At 36.9% G+C, this 22,952-nt stretch overlaps 1 protein-coding gene across 1 annotated transcript in view; it reads right to left on the bottom strand.

Moving 5' to 3' along the window:
* Nucleotides 1-22,952, bottom strand: part of SPEF2 (sperm flagellar 2) — a 165,885-nt gene that overhangs the window by 137,367 nt on the left and 5,566 nt on the right. Inside the window, exons 2-4 of the mRNA XM_081053291.1 lie at nucleotides 17,395-17,497; nucleotides 4,512-4,764; nucleotides 1,189-1,359 (exon numbers count right to left, since the gene is read on the bottom strand). Coding sequence (XP_080909417.1) covers nucleotides 1,189-1,359; nucleotides 4,512-4,764; nucleotides 17,395-17,497 — 527 coding nt within the window. The remainder of the gene's footprint in view (nucleotides 1-1,188; nucleotides 1,360-4,511; nucleotides 4,765-17,394; nucleotides 17,498-22,952) is intronic.

Consider the following 22,952-nt stretch of genomic DNA (forward strand, 5'->3'; position numbering starts at 1 on the left):
AAGAAAACCAGGAAGACATATGCTCTGTTTTTTGTCCCATTTGCTTCTTATGATTTTTAACGTAATAATGTATTTCAGAATATTTAATGCTATACTGAAAAAAGTATTTAAATATCTAATATTTTAAAAATAGTTAATATTTGTTTTTCTCAACTTTCTTTGGAGACTTTCTGTATTAGACTTGGCACATCAAAACTGGGTAGGCTGGTTCCATATAGAGTCCCAGCATTCGGTCTCAAGTTAAACACTATTTTAAGAATGCCTTGTCTCCTTATCATGCAATGCCTAGGGAAGCCCAATCCTTTATCCACTCTGCTCTCTGGTAAGTAATGGCATCGTAACATCTTCCAGAGTTTGTCTCTCATCTACCACCATCACCACCCACTTCCACATCCCCTCCCCCCCCCCACAAGGAGCCGACTACACTCAGAATATGTTAATTTCTTATCATTCTAAATATATGAATGTAAAGTGATTTACAGTGCAATGACAAGAACCATCATTCTTTTGCCTGTAGTTTACACATTCCATACACATAGTCACCTGAAATTCTCTTAAAAGTCTTTAATGATTCCACACACCATAGTCTTCTTGTGTCCTTAAAGGCACAGAAAACCATTAAAGACTTCCAGAGAAATATGAGGAGCAGCAGGGAGTTCGTCAAAGTCAGAAGGGTCAGGAGGATGTTAAGAGATGTTTAAGGGCGTTGGAAATGGAAGCAAGCAGTGCATCACCCCCCATCACCCAGGAAGACACAAGTGGGGCAAGGCAGAAAGACCAAGGGGTTGCAAAGTAGGGTAAAAAGAGGGGGGCAGTGTCCTCCATCTCCCCCAGTGGTGACAATGGTCATAGCCTTCCCTGGAGTAGCCAGTGGCAAACCCCATCACTACAACATAAAAGAAGCATTAATTTCTTCTGGACAACTTAAAAAGAGATGAACTTGTCCTGTCATTCCAGAGAATGGCAGTTCTTGTTCTTAGCCACATGTGGAGGTGACAATTAGCAAGAGTGGGAAGGAGAAAGGGGAAATATGAGGGAGAGCGAGGTGAGAGCAGGGCCAGGCATCACGTGTCATCAGGAACCTGTAGCTTGTGCTACGCCGATGCTTATGCAATGTGCACTCTAGGCACAAATCGCAAACGGTATATATATGCACTAAGGAGTTCTGTTAAAATCATTCTACAAAACCTTTTCGATCTTAATATATCTTTGTTCTTCCTTGACTTTTTGAAAATTTTCAAGTTTCTCAAAATGCATGCGGACAAGATCTTCTCTCATGTGTTTATATTTTTCTTGAAACTTGTGTGTAACTCGCATCAGATTGAAATCAGATTGACGTGGTATCAGATTTCTAAGTCTCTAAATGAAGAAAGCATTGCAAAAGATCCTGTCACTAGAGAATAAAGAGTATACTGTCATTATAAGCAAACATAAAATTTGTCTTTAAAATAAAATTTCTGTGAATTACTATTGGCGATGGTTAAAATAATTTCAAGCCCCATACTAATCACTCATATCCTTAATTTATGTGAGGAGAATTAAAAAACAAAACAAAACATGATTTGAACTCCTTCTTATAAAATAGTCTCACATATACTTTTATAGTAATTTGTTTTTCTTTGCTCTGAGCTTAATTTTCAATGAATGGCATTTGAATTTTTGGAAATACATGCTCATAAAAATTATTTTATAAAACCAATTTCAACACATAAAAGACAATTTGAGAAGCCAGGTTTTTTCCATTACTCGAGCCACTTCTTAGTAAAAAGTGAGGAAATATGAAAACTTCCAGGCCACTGGAAATGAGAATGCAACAGTGCAAGAAAGTGAACTCTCAAAGATGACTACAGAGGAGGACACAATGCACATAACTAAATTTTTTTATCCAATAGTGATCTCCTTAAAAGCAGAATACCTTTGAGTCATTTCAAAGATGACTACAGAGGAGGACACAATGCACGTAACTAAATTTTTTTATCCAATAGTGATCTCCTTAAAAGCAGAATACCTACTAAAAGCAAAAAGAGATGGTCCCATTGATCAACCATTGTTGGTCCTTCTCTCCTAACACTACCTCAGTAGATACTGGGACTTACTCAGAATAACATTTAAGGATCTTCGAGCTGACTTTAAGCCCTTACACACCTTCCTACTCTTCTCTCTGTTAAAAATCGCTTGGCATCCATTTTCACAGAGGCAATGTAAATGTAAGGTCCTTGAAACTCCTACCTCTCCACGTCAACACATACAAGTACATGTTATATATCTTTAACTTAAGTCTTATTTTTCCCTCAACTCAGGAAATACTCATTGAGAAACCGTATCTACTGTTAAGTGTGTGGCTTCTAGAGTCACACTGCCTAGGTTTGAGTTTCAGCTACCACCTTCATGAAGTTGAGCAAGTTACCTAACCTCTTTGTACCTCAGTTTCATCATCTGCAAAACGGGAATATAAAAATTCTTACCTCATAGGACTGTTCTAAAGACCAAGTGAGACAATATATATAAAGCCCTTAGAACAGGGCTTAGCACCTCACTATATACGTTCACTGAATTTTAGTCATTATTAATATTACTATGTAATAAACACCGGTCTCTTCTTCCATCGTATCAAAGTCACCTCTATTTTTTCCTGAAATGTCTCCTCCTTCATCTGACCAATTGACTCATTCCTCCTCTTTTCTTCCTTTGAGGATCTCCTTCTACTTCGTCATCACACCAGTCATCCCCGACACTGATTCTTTTTCTCAACTAACAAATTGTCCCAATACCTATATCCACAAACTAAACAATCTCACACTTTCCTTGAGTCTCTCTCCTGCAGCTACTGTTCTTATTTTCTCTTTTCCTTTACCTCCAAATTTCTTCCTCATTCCAATTTACTCCTCAATTCACTGCAATCCACACCATTCTACTGAAATAATTTTCTCTCCCTAAAAGGTAACCTCTAAGAGGGTTGGGTTCAACGTGCAAGCGCCTGACATAAAGTAGGCTCCAAACAAATATTTGTTCAGTGAATGAATGATTGACTCTGGTAGGTCACCCAGGACCAATGTTAATCCCAGTGGTCTCTTGTTTGGCCTCATCTACACGGCTCTTATAGCACTTGTTACTGTTGACTATCTTATACTTCACAAAAATTTGTCTTGTATCTTGTCTTCTTAAAGCTACAAAAAAGCCTAACTCTGAGGCAGATAGAGATGACCATCACTGTTTTTATTGTTGGGATAATTGAGACTGAGATTGTTCCAGGGACTGGCCCAAAGTTCAGCTTGCAAATGAAGGAGATAAAATGCAATACTAAGTCATTCAGCTTAAATACTAATCTAATTTCTAGCTCTCTATGGGTCCTCAGTTCATTCTGCTACCAGGCTCATAAGGATGTCCATTAAGAAGAGACAAATCTGAAAGTGGAAATGGCCTTCACATCTATTATGTCATTGTTGCTTCATAAATTAAAATTTTAATTAATTTAATTTATATTTAGAGTACTGCATTAGTACACTCCCCATTACACTAGAGACCTGGAAAAGTTAATGCACTTCCCTTACCATAAGGAAATCACACAGGAACTGGATAGAATTGCCAACTAAAAAGCTGCATCAACTAAAAATAATTTAATGAGTATTTGCAATGTTCAAAGCATTGTACTAGGCATTTTCCTTGAATCTGAGGAACTGAAACATCTTGTAAGGCCATAAGACAAATAAAAAATGAAAGTTAGCAACAACATCAGAACTGGAGGTAAACACCAGAGAGTGAGAATACCTGAGGTTCACGTGAAGAGTCCATGTGTACTGGGAAGGTTGCACAGAAGTACCCAGAGAAAAGTTTGGGGGAAGAGGAGACGAGAAGGGTGAGCTTGGGTGAGAGAGAGGGAAGAGCAGGAATATACAAGTCCTATTCAAGAACAAGCTGCCAACCAATGTAGAAGAAAGACTTTATGCTGAGGACTATGAAAAAATAAAGTTAGTAAGACAGGTAGAGATGATTTAGAGAAAGGTTTTGTATGCCAGTCTAAGTTGGGAGACAGGATATATGTAAAATAGAAGGTTTCTGAGCAAGAGAAGAACCCAATGAAAGTAGGTGGAATTTAGGGATGATTCGTGTAGCAGTTGATTAACCTCTAGAAGAAAGCCTGAAGGTCGAGAGACATGTTAGTAGCTTGTTGTGGTAGTTCCTAAGGAGATCTGAGCAGATGTGATAAGGGTAGAAATGGAAAGAGAGGAACAAGTATAAAAGCACTAGGAATTAGGAACAAACAGAATTTGACAAGCTATTGAAAATGTGGATAGAATGGAGGGAGACATCAAAAATGGGTAAATGCATTGAAAATATTAATATAAAATAAGACCCAAGTATGGCCAATAACATCCATAACGGATATATATATATATATATATATATATATATATATACCCAATGGGGCTATTCTGAGAATGCAACATCACTCGGTCATTTCTCTTGACCGAGTTTTACATTGATATGCTTATATTTCTTTATGTACTTACATCTCGAAATGCCTCACTTTTCATGTTTTGAAGTCTCATACTTATCAGGGGTTGCATGGTTTGGATTTCTGTTCCTGTCAGTCCACATTTCTTCTTCTTCTGAAGAGCAGTGTACAACTGATATAAAAGTTTTGTTGCTGCCCCAGGCTTTTCTGTGATAATGTCGTTAGCCACATTCTGATCAAACTGCACCCCCAGAAGGTGAAGTGTTGGCTCCAAGCGAGAAAAGTTATTAAGTTGGGCACTTGAAACCCTAGGCATTCAAATATTTTACATATTTAGACACTAGCATTGAATTAAAAAAAAAAAAAGTATCAGAGGTATTATCATGATCCAATATTTTGAATTATCTTATGTTCTTTTAAATATATCATTCCCCTCTAAAACCTCTCAGTCTTGTGAATACATTGAGCTTTTCCATTGTCCCACACTCCATGCATTTATTTCTCTTGAATGGCTAAACTAAAACTCATTAATTTTATATACTGATCTGTTAAAATAGGTGCTAGAATTTCTACAAGAAGTCAACATAAAACCAGATAACTAGATTTCTTCTTCTAAATGGAGAAACTTAACTATAGTTTTGAAATACGTTACTCAAAAGACAAAATTTCAATTTAAATATCCATTTCTTTAAATGATATGACTAGATATTATTATGACTTAATGTGAATAAACAACTTATATGTGAAATAAATAAAGAATAAATAACTTAATGTGAAAATAGCCAGAAATATTGCATTGACATCTCTAATAATGATCCTCTTAGGCACTGTCAAAAATATTTACTTAAATAGTATCAGCTACTTAATCAAATTAATTACGTAATCTTCATTTTACAGTTTATACTACTACTTTAAGAATCTGTAAAAGTGACCTCAAAAAGTGAGGGGTGCTTTTTGAAACTCCCCCTTGAAGTTACAACAAATTGACCAGCTATAATGCAACAGAAGATTCCCTATGTAACACAAAAACACGTCTGAGATGTCCACACAGTGAAACATCTGAAGGCAAATGGGGGCAAACGGGAAGTGGGGAAGGGGAAAAGGCAGAGACAGGAGCCGCAGGACGAAGCCCGGAGCTGATGGTAGTCCTGGGAGAGGGGAGGATTGGGACTGCGGGTGCACTTTCTGTGGCCCTCGCAATCCTGCTTGAGGGTTCTGTATATAATACTGCCTATAATACTGCAGTGTGACAATGGGGGTCAAATAGCCCTCACTGCCAGGTAGAAAAACAAAGCCATTAAGCCCGACCGCCTCTCCCCACCCTCCCAGAGCTCACCTTCCCACATCCTCCCAGTGTTAGCAGTGGGCCCCAGAGGGGAAAGCAACAACAACATGGTAACACTGTAAGAGCAGGATATCTGCAGCCATGGGAACTGGAGAGACAGTTCCTGAGTGGCAGACACATGGTGCAGCTAATCCCAGTGATGGGGGAGGAGCTATAGAGGTGAGACAGCTGTGGTCTGGGAGTTGCCATTGCTCAGAGGAGAGCAGAGCCACAAAAAACGCCTGCCACCTCTCCCAGCCCACCCCGCCCCCATCTTTCCTGGCTGATCGCAGCAGGGGCATCCAGGGTTGCTGAGCAGACCTCTGCATCTGTCTGCAGGGGCAGCACTAATATTTCAGAGGCTCAGGACCCCATTGCCCACCACACCTTCCCACAAGGTGGTGCCCTGAGACTAAGGTGACCTGGTCACAGAGGATAAGCCCACCTCCCCAGGAAATCTCCCACTATACAGGAAGCTTGAACAGCAAAAGAGAAAATAAAATGTTCCGGTGCTACCTACTGGAAGGCAAAAGAAAGACCTCTTCATATCAACCTGCTGCAGAATTCACTCCCGTAGATGCCCAGGAAGAGAAATAATCCAGTAATTGCCATTAATAAACAAGGTAAGAAGGCAGCTGAGAAACAAAATGAAAAATCTCCATAAAATAAACTTAAAAGATATGGAAATATGCGACTTAAATAATAGAAAATTCAAGATTGCAGTTCTAAAAAAGCTCAACAAGATGCAAGAAAACTCAGATAGGTAGTTTAATGAACTCAGAAATAAAATCAACAAACAAAATAAATATTTTACCAAAAAGTTTGAAATTTTAAAAAGAACCAAACAGAAATTCTGGAGCTGAAGAACTCAATAAAGCGATAGAGAAGGAAATAGCGAGATTAGGAAATAATGCTGACTAGAGGGAGGAAAGAATTAGTGATATCAAAGATAAAAATCTGGTAATGATGCAGATGGAAGAAGAGACTTGAGAGTTAAAAGAAATGAAAGAACTCTACAAGAACTATCTGACCATCAGAAAGAGCAATGTAATAATAATGGGTATACCAGAAGGAGAAGAGAGGGAGAAGGGCACAGAGAGTCTATTCAAACAAATAGTTGACAAGAACTTCCCAAACCTATGGAAAGAATTGGATCCTCAAATCCTAACAGGTCTTCTCCAAGGCACATTATACTGAAGCTATCAAAAATTAATGATAAAGAAAGAATCCTCAGGCAGCCCAGGACAAGAAGGCTATAACCTACAAAGGAAAGCCAAAAGATCATCAGACTTTTCAGCAGAAAATCTACAAACAAGGAGGGAGTAAAATAAAATATTCAAACTATTGAAAGAGAATTACCAGCCAAGAATAATATAACCAGCAAAATTATCCTTTAGATATGAAGGAGGAATAAACACTTTTCCAGATATACAGAAGCTGAGAGAATTTTGCATCACAAGACCTGCATTACAGGAACTACTGAAGGAGTTTATTCTACTTGAAACAAAAAGGCAAAGGGATACAAGATTATGAGCAAGATTACTAACAGACAGACAGAAGCAGGAAATGGCAACCCCTACACAGAATAGGGCACTATACACTTAAACATATCAAGAGCAAAGGAGATAAAAATGTAGAAAAGTAAAAGAGAAGAAAAAGACTGTTTGCTACTGCAAATCAGAAATCAACTCACATCATAATCAGGGATAATTTATGACAACAAAAGCATAAAAGGAGAGGGAGTAAAGATCTGAATTTGCAAGGGGGAATGCAGATATGAAGCATGCTGAAGAAAAAGGACTACTGTATCTATGAAACTCCAAAAAAAAAAAAAAAATCCAGAACTGAGACACATAACATAAAAAAAAGGAAACAGGTAGAAGTCATACAATACCCAACAAGACAAAGGATAAAAATCATATGATCATTTCAATAGATGCAGAAAAAGCATTTGACAAGATACAACATTCATTTATGATTAAAACACTTAAGAAAATGGGTATAGAAGGAAACTATCTCAACATAATAAAGACCATATATGACAAACCCTCAGCTAATATCATCCTTAATGGTGAAAAACTGAAAGCTTTTCCTCTAAGATCAGGTAAAAGACAAGGTTGACCCCATCACCACTGTTATACAACATAGTATTGGGAGTCCTTGCCAGAGGAATCAGGCAAAAGAAAGAAATAAAAAGCATCCAAGCTGGGAATGAAAAAGTTAAATTGTCACTTTTTGCAGACAACATGATTTTTTATATAGAAAACCCTAAATACTCCACCAAAACACTATTAGAAACAATAAACAAATACAGTAAAGTTGCAGGAAAATCAATGTACAAAATTCCATTGCATTCCTAAACACTAACAATGAAATGTCAGAGAAGTGAGTGAAAAAAGCAATTCCTTTCAATTGTAATAAAAAGAATAAAGCACAAACTTAACAAAGGATGTGAAGGATGCATACATTGAAAACTATAAGACGTTATTAACAGAAATTGAAGAAGACACAAAGAAATGGAAAGATATTTCATGTTCATGGATTGGAAGAATCAATATAGTTAAAATGGCCATCTTACCAAAAGCAATATACAGATTCAATGCAATCCTTACCAAAAACCCAATGGGACATTTTCAAGAAATAGAAAAAAAAATCATCAGATTTGTATGGAACCACAAAAGACCCTGAATAGCCAAAGCAATCCAAAGAAAAAAGAACAAGGCTGGAGGTCACTGCCTGACTTCAATTTAGGCTACAAAACACTAATCAAAACAATATGGTACTGGCAGAAAAACAGACACACAGAACAATGGAATAGGATTGTAAACCGAGAATTAAATCCACATATATATGGGCAGATAATTATCAACAAAGGAGCCAAAAACATACAATGGAGAAAAGAAAGCCTCTTCAATGAATGGTGCTGAGAAAATTGGAAAGCCACATGCAAAAGAATGAAACTAGACTGCTATCTGTCACCATATACCAAAAGTAACTCAAAATGTATCAAAGACTTAAACATAAGACCAGAAACAATAAATTACATTGAAGAAAGCATAGGTAGTAAACTTATGGACCTTGGGTTCGGAGAGGATTTTATGAATTTAACCTCAAAGGCAAGGGAAGTAAAAGCAAAACTAAATGAATGGGACTCTATCAAACTAAAAGACTTCTTCATAGCACAAGAAACCATCAACAAAACAAAGAGGCAACCACCAAATGGGAGAAGATATTTGCAGACAACGCCTCCAATAAGGGACTAATATCCAAAATATATAAAGAACTTGTACAACTTAACAACAAAAAAAACAAACAATCCAATTAAAAAAATGGGCAGAGGATCAAGAAGACACACAAATGGCCAACAGATATATGAAAAAATGCTGAACTTCACTAGCTATTAGGGAAATGCAAATCAAAACCACAATGAGATACCACCTCACACCTGTTAGAATGGCTATTATCAACAAGACAAGCAATAATAAGTGTTGGAGAGGTTGTGAGGAAAACTGAATCCTTATACACTGCTAGTAGGGATGTAAATTGGTACAGCCACTGTGGAAAACAGTATGGAGTTTCTTTAAAAAAATGAGAATAGAATTACCATACAACCCAGCAATCCCTCTTCTGGGTATCTACCCAAAAAATCTGAAAATATTTTTTCATAAAGATGTATGTACCCCTATGTTCACTGTAGCATTATTCACAGTGCCCTTTGATAGATGACTGGATAAAGAAGATGTGCCACATATATACAATGAAATATTACTCAGCCATAAGAAAAGATGAAATACTGCCATTTGCAACAACATAGATGAATCTTGAGATTATCACGCTAAGCGAAATAAGTCAGAGAACCATATGACTTACTCATATATGGAATATAAAACTGAAAGCAACAAAGGAAAAAGACAAACAAAAACTCATAGACACAGACAATAGTTCAGTGGTTACTAGAGGGTAAGGGGGGTGGAGGGTGATAGAAAAGGGAAAAGGGGTCAAATATATGGTGATGGAAAGCGAACTGACTGTGTGGTGTTCACACAATGAGATATATAGACAATATAGAAATGTACTCTTGAAACCTATATCATTTTACTAACCAATGTCACCCCCAATAAATTTAATAAATAAAAGAACCAGTAAAAACTTTCTAATTATAAGTTACATTTATTTTTTAATTACCTGTTATCAAATTAGGCTCATATTTTAGTAGAAATTCATTATTTCATTCATTTATTAATTTATTATCTCAACCAAAAACATTTATTGAATACCCATTACATGAAAGATTTATTCATTAAATTTATTATGTAAGTAATATGTGCATAAATTTAAATCAATTTACATATTTTAAAAATTCTTACAAAGATGAATAAGACTTTGTTCCTACCCTTGAGGATTTCATAATGGGGAAAAAATAGATGAATAAACAAATAGTGATAAGTTGAGGTAAGTGTTGTAATACAGGTTTCAAATGATCTAGGCTGTTAATGTGCCTATGGATCCAGTGACAGAAAGAAAACCAAAGATGCTGGATGTATTTTCAACGCTTGTGCTTCTCTCTGATCCAACTGGATACAAATATCAGTTTTAACCACTGGCCTATTTTCTCTTTACTTTAACTTCTGAACATTCAGTGACATTCCTTAAAAGAAAAAAATATATACTGAATATACTTGAATATAAGTGAAAGTCCTACCCTCTCTCCAAAAATGGTACCCTAAAACAGAGGGAGTTGCCGTATATTTGGCAGAATTTCTAACTTTATAGAAATTCTATAAATTTAGAATTTCTTTAGAAATTCTATAAATTCTATAGAATTTCTTTATAGAAATGCTATAGATTCTGAATTTCTAATTCATTCAATAACTTTATTTTGGACTACAAAATTATTTGGGGAAGATGCATTGACTTTCAGCAATTAAATTTTTAGAAGCTTATAAAAGTCACTTTATATATTGTCCCTAGTATACTATCTCTCAAGAGATTGCTCTTAAGCAGTGGTCTTAAAACGTTTTTTTTAATCATCTGTACCATTGAAAAGCTGATGAAAACTATGGAACCTTTTCCACAGGAAATATATACATCCATGCATATATACAAAATGTGTATACCATTTTGGGTGCTTGTGAACCTCCTAAAATCAAGCCCAAGTTGCCATTAACTGCAAGTTAAAAATCCATCTCTAAAAGGAGGTGAGACTGGGGAAATATCTGAATGATTTCTAATATGATAAGGAGCCAGTATCACAGGAATGTAAAGTGAACAATAACAAAAATAGTGACGTGATAACTGGAATTCCTTTTCCAGTTGTGTGGTGTAACTTACTGTAATATTTCCTTTATTTGTTATTACGCTTTTAATGGAAATAGTTGGTAAAGTATACTTAGGCTATTGTAATACATCAATCAAACTTTGAATATAATATTTTAAATTAATAAAAAAGAAACTGATCTTAGAGGGAATGAGAATTGATAATGCATGCTACAAGGAAGTCTTACCGACAATAAGAGTAAACATTATTTTTCAGGTTTTCTCATGTCCAGTTTTGCAATTTGTTGCCCCATAAATGCCTTTATAGTTTGAGATAAACATTTGCCTAAAATGACTAGGGTAAAGAAGATCATATTTTAAAGAGCATGATTGTAAAAGAGGGTAGTCAGATCAATGACTTGTGGGTACATTCCTTGGACAGGTAACTTAAACCCCTTTTGATTTCCCTGTCCGAGGAGTTCTATATGCCTTGTCCACTACACATATTTAGAAAGCTAAGGCCTAGAGCCACTTGTCAGGGCTTTGGCCTGGGTCATAACCTTGGGCTGCAGAGGTTAGGAGCAACATAATTCAGGAGGGAGAATCGAAAAGCAAACATTAGCTATTTCCAGATTTTATCAAAACTTAGCCCTGTACCCAATAAAAGTGAAGGGCACTTCCCATCCTCTTACTTATATTGCATGGCCCTCAGAATGCAGTGTAAGCCTACGAATATTATGGTTTTGTTACACATAAACTTTAAAATGGCTTTTATGGACTGGCAGAAGTATCCAGGTATAAGAGTACTTCTCTCTTAAAGTTATTAATATTGATTTCAAATTTCCAATCACTCAAAATTTGGAGAGTATAACTGCTGCCTAAATTGATGGAAGTCCACTCTTGTTATACAACACACTTTATCAGTTACATGAGCATCAACAATTGTTTTTGAACACAGAGAAACCACTGGGACTTCTTTGCTCTGGAGACAAAGCATCTGATGTAAGTGATGACTCTAAGGAAGAAGAAATGTATTCTGAAAAAAGTCTTTTCTCTCTCTACTTGCAGTGCTAATTCGCCAAGGGATTACCTGCCTCCTCTCCTCCTTATCACCTGGTGAGGGAATACATCTTACAAGGTAAGTAGAAGCTGCCCTTCCAGGGATATCCATGCTTCTTTATTTTTTAATCTTATAACTAATCTGCTCATTTTTCACCCTTTGAAATGGACTAAAGATATTCTAAAACAGAGAAGCCTTTCAGAGTTACATGAGTTATTCTTAGGATTAAGTAATTTCCAAAGCAAATAACTTCAAGTGATTAGCCACATATACTTTTTTTGCTGTTTACATTTTAGACTAAAGCAACTAAAAATACTGACAAAATCACAAGCTCTGATACTAGACAGCTGCCTAAAAAGTAGGCTTTAACAAAGAAGGACCCTTTTCCTAACCAAATACACTATTACAAAGGTCATATCCGTGGGTTTACTGATCCTTGCCTTCTTTATACGACTGTGTGCCCTGGAAAACAGTGGATTGTTCCAAGAACTAATGATGGATAGTATTTTGTTGTCAGGACAAGTAGGTCCCTCTCCCCATGTTGAGGATTGTGATGGCTCTCAGTGAAACAAAAACTTCGTGTTTTATAGTGGGTGAAAAGCATGGCTGTCACACATGATGATAAACAGGACACACTCCTGTCCAAAGGAGGGATAGGGTGTGAAATCTTCCCTGTGCTCAGCTGGCCAAGCCCTATCCCTAGCATGAGGCTGCTTCATCCTTTGTCTTTGCACAAAAGCCTCTCTGTTCACTAAGGCCTCTCTGTGTCTTCACAGCTATGTCCATTCAGATGGGGAGTCCTTTTTCCCATTTCACACAAAGGCCCTCTATGGCCCTGCTAACAAATCAATTTAGCACACCTGAAATATTGCATGAATGATACGGTTGGTATGGTCATTTAAGTTTTCTATAGCTAAACAGGTATACTTTCTGACATCATTCATTTATTCAATAAACATTAGTGTATGTCTGCTATGGGCCAGAGACAAAGCTTGGAGCACAAAGAATAAGCACACACTGTAACGTTCAGCAACTCTGTAATCTAGTTGAGGAGTGAACATTGCTATACTCATCCATGGATCATTGTTTGGACACTGGCACTCTGAAAAAAAATTGACATTGTATAAATAAATAATTACAACTTAATGTGACAAGGAAAGGGTCGTCCACAGTGTTATTAGAACAACCAGAAAAAGAGAACTAAATCTGCTAGGGGAGTCAAAGAAGAGTTTAGAGCTAGATCTTAAGAATGAAAAAGAGTTTCTCGTGGTGAAAGTGAAGGAAGAATATTAATACGCAAAGGTGTAAGGCATAACAAAATACATGACGTGTTTCTGGACCACAGCAGCTTAGCTTAGGACTCCAGGTTAGTGGAAAATGCAGCAGAAATGGTGGAGGAGGGTCACACTGGAAAGCACCTTGTAAGACATGACTTGAGAAAGACAGAGAAACTGGGATATCTCAAGTTTCTTAAGCTGATGGGGATACCACACCTAAAGATGTGGGTGTAGAGTTTTCCTCCTACTGAATTCAGACAAGGTCTCTGTATGTAGGATTTATCAGGATACATAGCATTCTTTAACTCAAAAAACATTTATTGAACGCTAAATATGCACCAGGTCTGTGATAGCTCTGTACATGCAAAGAAAAATGACTCATTACCCCTAACTTCAAGGTGTTTGCATATGCAATGTGAAACATAAAAGAAACTCATAGAGAGTGACAATAAAGTTATCAGTGTTATAATAAGTAAACGTGTAAGGTAAGTCATTTTTTTGTGTGTGTGTTTTTTAACTTCCACAAAAGAATAATAAACAACAAAAAAAGACTGGAAATCTGGTTACACACAAATCATCACAAATCTCAGGAGCATATGAACACTCCTGAGAACAAACGGGAGATAAAGGAGGGTGTGGATACTGACCTACCTACTTTGGACCTCTTATACTTTAGAGGCTGACGCTGGCTTCTAGTAAAGGGAAGGCAGTGCAGGTAGGAACAGAGGTGGCACAGGGCTGGGAGTTCAGGCCAAGGAGGGAGTTGGGGCCACGCTGTGATGGAACTTGTATGCTTTGTCCGTGAGAAAGAGATGTGAGATACAGGGTGCAGAGTATGGATTAGAATGTTACGCAGTACTGTAGAAGTTTAAGAAATTATCTGGGATTAGCAAAAGAGGGGTTGTTTGGTATGAAAATATATTACCAATCCATGATTTGTCTTGTATCATACTATTATTACCTGTACAACTAGCAGAATCTCTCACCTTTAGAATCTCTCACCTTTATCAGAGAATAATTCACCTTTAGAATGGAAGTATCAGATTCTTTTGCCCAGAGGTCTTGCAACATAGTTACTGCTCCATGGAGGCCTACTATTCTAGGCAGTCAAAAACTAAGGAATGCTTGACTGGGAAATATCAAGTTAAAACATTATGGATTCAGAGAGAGACTTTCAGAGTGGCAGATCCATTCTGCCATAAAGGCAATAAGAAAACGGACAAAATTGTAAAAATCAACTTTTCGTAACTCTAGAAATTAGCCCAGGGCTTGAAACAATCCAAGTAGCATTTATTTACCAAAATGAAACTTAATCTCAGTGAAAACAGAGAGTTTTTGGTCATTTTTACTTGCCCAATTTCCATTCCCTTCTTCCCAGCTCCATGTACCCTTAAAATCCAGCAACTCTTTGTTGACAAAAAAAAAGGCCATATATTAAACCTGACAAGTTCAGGAGTAGGCCCCCATAGCAGACCCTACAACTCAGAGACTGAAATTAACCACATAGGATGATCTGAACATAAAATCCCCTCACCAAAATCGGGTCATGGCCAGTAGTCACATCGTTGGCCTGCAGCTTCCTTGACAAAGGTCAATCTGTACATTACATGAGCTTGTCTATTGTCTTTTTGCATCTAAGATAATATACCCTTGAAATGTTAGTGTAATCCCTTTATTCCCACCCCTCAGGGCACAACCTTGCACCAGAGCATGAGGACACAGAACCTCTCAGTGTTAACTTGTTCCCAAATACCATTTCCATGTGCTGTAAATGTTAATTATTAATTAGCATGTACTCACTCACCAATGTAAAAGAAATTATCTTATCCAATCCCAGAGATTGCCTCGCTTTGCTTTTTCCCACCCCCTTTAATCTACCTCCAATGGATTTTATGTAACCTTTTTTACATCTCCGCCTTTGATTCTAATGTGTAAAATAAACTGCACACCCACTATTCTCCAGAGCATTTTCTTAATCCTCTGAGATTTTGCTGCCTGGCAATTGTCGCCAGTTTGGACGTTTCTTACGTCAAAACTTGCAACCGTGGAGGCTGTAAAAACCAGCAGTCTAGCAGCCATCTGAGTAGATACACAAATTTAAATCTCCTCAAAAATATTTTAAAATAGTCAATGAACCTTATAATCCAGCAATCTTGCTCCTTGGTATTTACCCAAAGGAGCTGCAAACTTATGTCCACACAAAAAAACCTGTCCAGGGATGTTTATAGCAGCTTTACTCATATTGTCAGAACTTGAAAGCAACCAAGGTGCCCATCAGTAAGTGAATAAATAAGGAAACTGTGGTACCTCCAGATAATGGAGTATTATTCATCGCTGAGAAGAAAGAAGATAACAAGCCGTGAAAAAACCTGGAGGGACCTTATTCCTAAATACATATTCCTAAGTGAAAGAAGCCAATCTCAAAAGGCTGAATACTATCTGATTCCAAGTATATGACATTCTAGACAAGGTAAAACTATGGAGACAGTAAGATCAGTGGTTGCCAGGGGTTGTGGGGAGGAAGGGATGAATAGTCAGAGTACAGATAATGTGGGGGCAGTGAAAATACTCTGTATGATACTGCAATGGTGGACTCATGTCATTACATGTTTGTCCAAACCTATAGAATGTACAACAGCAAGAGTGAACCCTCACGTGAACTATTTACTTTGAGTGATGATGACGTGTGAGTATAGCTTCACCAAGCATAAAGGATGTACCCTCTGGTGGGGGACACTGGTAATGGAGGAGGCTATAAATGTGGAGGGCAGGAGGTTAATGGGAAATCTCTGTATCATTCTCTCAATTTTGTTGTGAATCTAACACTGCTTTAAAGAAATAAAATTTAAAAGAAAACAGGCAAGAGATTGGAATAACATTTCACCAACAAAACCATACAAATTGACTAATAAGCACATGAAAAGATGCTCAACACGATTCGTCACTGGGGAAATGCAAATTAGAATCACATGAGATACCAGACTGGCTGTAATCAAAAAGGCAGGCTATCGCAGCTGTTGACGAGGACTGAAGAAACCGGATCCTTCATACATAACTAGTATAAATGTAAATGATGCAGGCACTTTGAAAAGCAGTTGGAATGTTCCTCAAAATGTAAACACGGACCACACAACCCAGCAATTCCACTCCTAGCTATATACCCAGGAGAAATGAAAGCATTTCCACGTAAAAACGCAATGTTCATGAAAGCATTATTCACAATAGCCAAAAAGTGGAAAAAAACTCGTATCCATCAATTGATAAATTCATAAGCAAAATGCGGTATATCCAACTGATATTTTTCAGCAAATAAATAGAAATGAAGAAGTACTTATCCATGCTACAACACAGATGAACCTTGAAAACATCCTACGTGGAAGAAGCCAGTCACAAAATACCATATGCCATGGGTACAAAATTATAGAACAGGCAAATCCATAGAGACAGGATGTCAGTGGGTACCAGAGGCTGGGTGTGTAGATAGTTGTGAATATGTAAATATAATTAAAAACACTGAATTGTATGCTTTAAAATGGTGAATAATGGTATGTAAATTATATCTCAATATAGCTGCTAAAAACAAAAATTATTATTATTATTATTATTATTATTATTATTATTATTATTTTACTATTAGTTAAGTTCTATTTTATATTTTTAAAACACAAAGAAAAACACTAATTGGCTGTTTGCTGTTTCACTTCTTCTCTTAAAAGAAAGCAGAACCAATGAACAAAATAAGTAGTAATCTGGCCTAAAATTCCAGGAGTATAGAAGAGATTAAAGTGAGTCCCTTCTAAGGATGAGGTCTGGCTGCAACCATATACCTTTCTGTGCTTTGTACTCCTGGGAAATGAACACAGGAGGAAGCAACAATTTCCAAACCAAAGGAATCCTTGGCTGGTTTAGGTTTAAAGGGAATCTTGAGATTGATGATTCCTAAAAGTTAATTTTGGAGGCTAAAACCATCCAAATGCCAAAGGAACTGACTTTTTTTAAAGTGAGGAATAATCTCACTTACCTCTTTTCTGAAAATTCTGAAAAATCATCCTGAAGTTCAAACTTGTGCAGAACTTCTCCAATTAGATAGCCACTGGAAAATGCCTTTGCAAAGGATTTGGGATCTGAATTTTCAAACATAGAGATTCAAAAGTAAATATCATGTTGCACCTAGAACTTACATATTTTCATTATGCATTTATAAGGTAAAACTCCATAATTTAACTTGAACACAAAATGCCATGAAAATACTTCTAGAAATATCTTTTAATTACCAAGTAAAAAGGTTGAAGTTTAACAGTAGACATCTTCTAAAGATTCCTGAATAAATATATATCAATTCTTGATGACGCATGAAATTTTGAAAGAAAAGACAAATCTGATCAAACTAAAGTAAAACCAATAAAAGGTATAACCTTAGATTTAAAACCAAACCTTCAATATATTTTATAAAATTACACTCTGATACCTTAGTTAGCAATACAACCTATAGATGATGATAGCATAGTATTCTGGACAAGTGAGGTACAATATAACTTTTTAAAACATTAATTAAGACTCAATGTTAATCTTTTTACAATGGAAATTTTACAAAAATCATCTGCACCTTCTTAAATAAAGCCTACTGAATATAGTCAACATGTGCCTAGGTGGTTGAAGGGGGTTACTCGGGTCCAGTTGTTCTGTGCAATGATGAAGATAGTCCAGACGGAAGCAGGCTATGCAGCCAGAGACATCCATGTTGGAATCTTGGCTCCTGAGTTTCTTATCTGTAGAACATATGGGACGTATCTATATCTACTTGGAGAGCTATTTTAAAGATTAGAGGTCATGTATGAAAATTCTTTGGTACCACACCTGCCTCATAGGAGGCACCTAATGACAAGTGCATTTTAAAAAAAGTGTTAAATAGAATTTGTTTTCTTTGAAAATATTCTTAGTTTGGGGTCACTTGCATTTTTTTTTTAAATCAAGTGAAGGATATAGGGTTGTCTGGTTTTCAAGGATGAGACATAAAATAAACTATATTATCATAGAACAAAGCCAGCTCTCAAATGATTTCAAAATCCTCAACATGTTTCTATCAGGATCCTTTAGACAACAGCAGTCAAAATACTGTATATCATTGCAGTTCTCACAAATGCATTCGTACCAGATTGTCCTCTATTATCTATTTGACTAATAACAAGGTGGCCAATTAAATAGGAAGAAATGTTGGAGTTGCAGAACTGATGCTTGGCGAGTGGTTGCAGGGGTGGTGAAGTGAGTTGCTCCATAATGGCCACTGCTCAGAGACCTTGCTCATTAGACTACACACTATCATAGGAATAAGACACTTGAATATCTGACACCAGCCCACAATTTTGCCGAAAGCTTTTCTAGTATTTGTTCTCAAAATATTTTATACTCTTAATAATACCCCAATTCTTACATTGAATCAGTATAATAACAAAGTAGTTAAAAAAAAGATGTCAAATATCCCCATGGATTCCATTTTAACTATGCCTTCTGACATCATATAGTAATCGTCTTTGAAGCAACTGAGATCCAAATGTCTCCTGCCTTTAAAGGGTAGAGATGTCCCATCTCCTCCTTCTGAATTACTGCTGCATTCTCCTTCCCTCAAAGACCTGCCACTGCTGGCCACCAATGCTGTTCCCTGGTCTCAGCTGCCACCACTGTCTTCATGTGCCATCTAGGGTGTTCTGGATGGCCATTGCACCTCTTCTTCCTGTGCCGTCCTTTTTTCTCTTTTTTCCCCCTTCTCTCTTCCCTTGCCCATCCCTATTCTTCTCTTAGTTTTTAAGTAGCCATTGTCAAGACTATGAATTTCTATTAATAGTCTAGAGACTACAGCTTTGCATTCAATAGCTATGCTGTATTCAGGTAGTCTCAGTCCCCTTCCCACTCCCTCTGGATTTTGCACTGTGCCTGTTGTTCATGTTGACTGAATGCATGAAGTCTAGCCCTTGAATAAGTGGGGAATAACTACTACCGTGTTTCCCCAAAAATAAGACTTAACCGGAAAATAAGCCCTAGCGTGATTTTTCAGGGTGACGTGCCCTGAGCATAAGCCCTAATGAGTCTTTTGGAGCAAAACTTAACATAAAACCCGGTCTCATTTTCGGGGCAACACGGTATATCCTATTCCATCACTCTCAATATAGCAGGCAAACAATCTGTCATAAACCATATGCTACAAAAAGGTCACTAGAAAAATAAAATCATAATCGACTTCCTTTGAATTGGCATGTTGTGTTAATAAGGCAATTCAGATATGGATAAAATAGAGGCAATTATAGATATAAAAGTTAAAGAAAGACAGTAAACACTTATTATTTCATTGCCAAATAATTTAGTACAAATATAACCAAGTACAAAAACATCTATCTGCACTTTTGTATGCACAAGACACTTCAGATTTACTGTGTGCTACATGGCTGAAAGAGAACAAAGCAACAAAAGGAAAACATGTACAAATAAAAGAGAAGAAAAAAGAATATCTGTAAGAAATTAGACATGGAAAGAAAAAGATAAAGTAAAATATATAAGCTAGAAATATATAGATTAAAAAGTATGAGAAGCCAGGTAAGAAGTCGAAGAGAGAAAGGGAGAGTTGGGAGTAGAGAAACAGTAAGGAAAACAGAAAAAGCAAACAAAAGCTTATTTGTTTTCTTCTTGGTTTATCACATTTTTCTTCTCACTAAATATTCCTGAATAGCATGACTACTTTCACGACAGCCACCTCTGTAAGATAGTTTGTACTACCAACTGGAATTTCCTATGGGAAAGAAGAAGTGGGTTTCCTCTGAGATAAGGAACAATGAAGAATATGAGGACTAAATAAACCATGGGAGTCCAGTGATGATCTCATACTGAGCTCTAAAATGATTACATCCAGGATAAGGTTGGTCAGCAACAACTCAACTGTGCCTCCAATCTCCCAATCCCCATCACTAAGGTTTCCTTTGCTGAAATCTTTGATGTGGGCCTTCATAAAAGGTCTACATTAGGCAGGGACAGTGGGTGAAAAGGCCCTGAGCCAGCTGGAGAAAACACATACAAGGTGTGATAAAAAAAATATGTTGAATGTTTAAATTTTAAAAAAATATATTACAGTAAAATACACATTACCATTAATCCCCTTAAAATACTCTCCCTTCGCTCCGAACACACTTATCCCACTATTCTTGCCACTTTATGAAGCAGTTCTGGAAGTCCTCTTTTGTGAGTGTCTTTAGTTGTGCTATTATGGCTGCCTCGATGTCCTGAATCGATTCAAAACGTTTACCTTTCATGGTCCTTTTGAATTTGGGTAAGAGCCAGAAGTCACACAGTACTAGATCCAGTGAATACGGTGGATGAGGACACGCCATAATGTTTTGACAGAAATTGCCGTACCAGAAGTGACGTGTGACATGGAGAATTGCCATGATGAAGGAGGAAGTAAAGACACTCACGAAAGAGGACTTCCAGAACTGCTTTAGAAAGTGGCAAGAAATGATGGAATAAGTGTGTTTAAAGTGAGGGAGAGTATTTTGAGGGGGATTAATGGCAATGTGTCTTTTACTGTAATAATTTTATTTATATTTTAACACTCACCGTATCTTTTGATCACACCTTATAAAGGAGATACCCCTACTACATTCCAAAATGGTAACGAGAAGAGCACAGACTCTGGAGAAGGAGTTTCTGGGTTTGACTCCTTGCTCATTTAGACACCGCTAGATTTTGGGCAGCTATAATAGCCTCAGTTGCTCATCTTTAAAAGAGGGAGAGAGATGAGTTTTACCTCATGAGAGTTGGTTTGAGAATTAAATGAGATAATGCATGTAAAGTACTTAGCATCATTCCTGGCATACTTTAAGGGCTCAGTGACAATTTTTTTTGCTCTTATTACTGCCTAATTTAAGACAACAGGTCATATTAATTAGATAATTCATAAGCTCAATAATATATCATCAGTGGCTCGATACAATACAAACATTATTATTTAAAAGGTAATCCAATGCTCAGAGAGCAAATATTTGACACTGTCCTTAAATTCAGATACAGGCCCACCCTTAGGGACAGATAAGCTATAACACTCCCACCAGAAACACATATAATCAAACACAGTTGATTTCTATAGCCCATTTCAGTGGGAGAAATAAAGACTAGACATAGCATCACAGCATTTCTGGCCAAGTTTTGCCAGCAAATGAATAAAGAAATGTTTGGATTTTGGAATTGTAGAAAACAGGCGGTAGACCTGTCCATTCTATAGCCTTCACCCTTCTTTACGAGAAGAGCAAAGGTCGAACCTGCATTGTCAACCACCTTTAAAATGCCAAGCAAACTCACTTTCATTTGAGAGAGAGAAAACCAGCTGCTGATGCCTGGGAACTGGCTTGGCTCCATCAGGCCTTGATCTTTCTAGGAGCTGGGCCAGCACTCAGGGGTAGGCCTTGGCCTTCTCCTGCTCAACATAATCAATTTCACAGCACACCAACACCAGACAAAGCCACTCTTTGACCCTCATAGAGCAAACCAAAACAAAACAAAACAAAAATCCTTCTGTAATCATGCTTGTGCTCAGACAAAAACAGTATTGTCCAAAACACAGAAGTGACTAAACATCTCCCAATTCTGGCCACTACTTGAGTGGTTGCAGGGCTTTGCCTTGCTTTATTCTCCCCACTTCCTGGAAAAGATGTATTAAGATACCCAATCATAGAGATGCCTATGCTTCTTGATAAGATCCAACTCAGAGCAAAGCACTGTTTCCTTGAACCCTCCTCAAACAACACGCTCAGTTCCCCATGGTATGTGTTCTCTACTGTTGGCAACAAGTCAATAAACCCAACTTTGTTCAACTACTGGTGTATGCTGTGGCCTTTGGCTGGAGCACATTGACAATTTCTTTTCTTCCAGTATAAGAATAGGATGACCAATCTCCTTTGAAGACTTACTTTATCAAAATTCTCAAGCTCTACTATTTGAAACACAATCTCTGTATTATTGTAGCCTTCTTTAATGGTTTAAAAATTTGGATGACATTCTTTTCTTAGGACTTCATATCTTAAAATTTTGACACCGATTTACACAACAGCCTTCTGCTCTTAGATTTGTTGTCTCAATTTCTAGTCAATGGAAGCCAAGTTTTAATCAAGGAAAATTCTGCTGAGCTAGTCAGAAAATATCAAAATCTGTTACATTACGTGAGAACCAACATATTTCCTAATGACCCTGAGGGATGAAGTATGAGAAAATGTGTGGTTTAATGATGCCAAGTTAAAAGAGAAATGAATTAAAAGTCAGCAGACCCAGAATCTACTGCTAACTTGTATTACGTAGCTGTATAACCCTAAACAAATCTCTAAAATCTATTAGGTTGGTGCAAAAGTAATTGCGGTTTTTGCAATTATTTTTAACCTTTTAAACCGCAATTACATTTGCACCAACCTAATATCTGCTTTAATGACCTCATATGCCAAAGAAGAATTAGATGTCAAGATCTTTTTCAAATCAAAAGCTATACGATTGTATGATATGGTATGGTCACAGCTCACCACAATATATTACAAAATGCATATAAAT

Source organism: Rhinolophus hipposideros (assembly GCF_964194185.1).
Source record: "Rhinolophus hipposideros genome assembly, chromosome: 7".
In the NCBI taxonomy this organism is placed as follows: Eukaryota; Metazoa; Chordata; class Mammalia; order Chiroptera; family Rhinolophidae; genus Rhinolophus; species Rhinolophus hipposideros.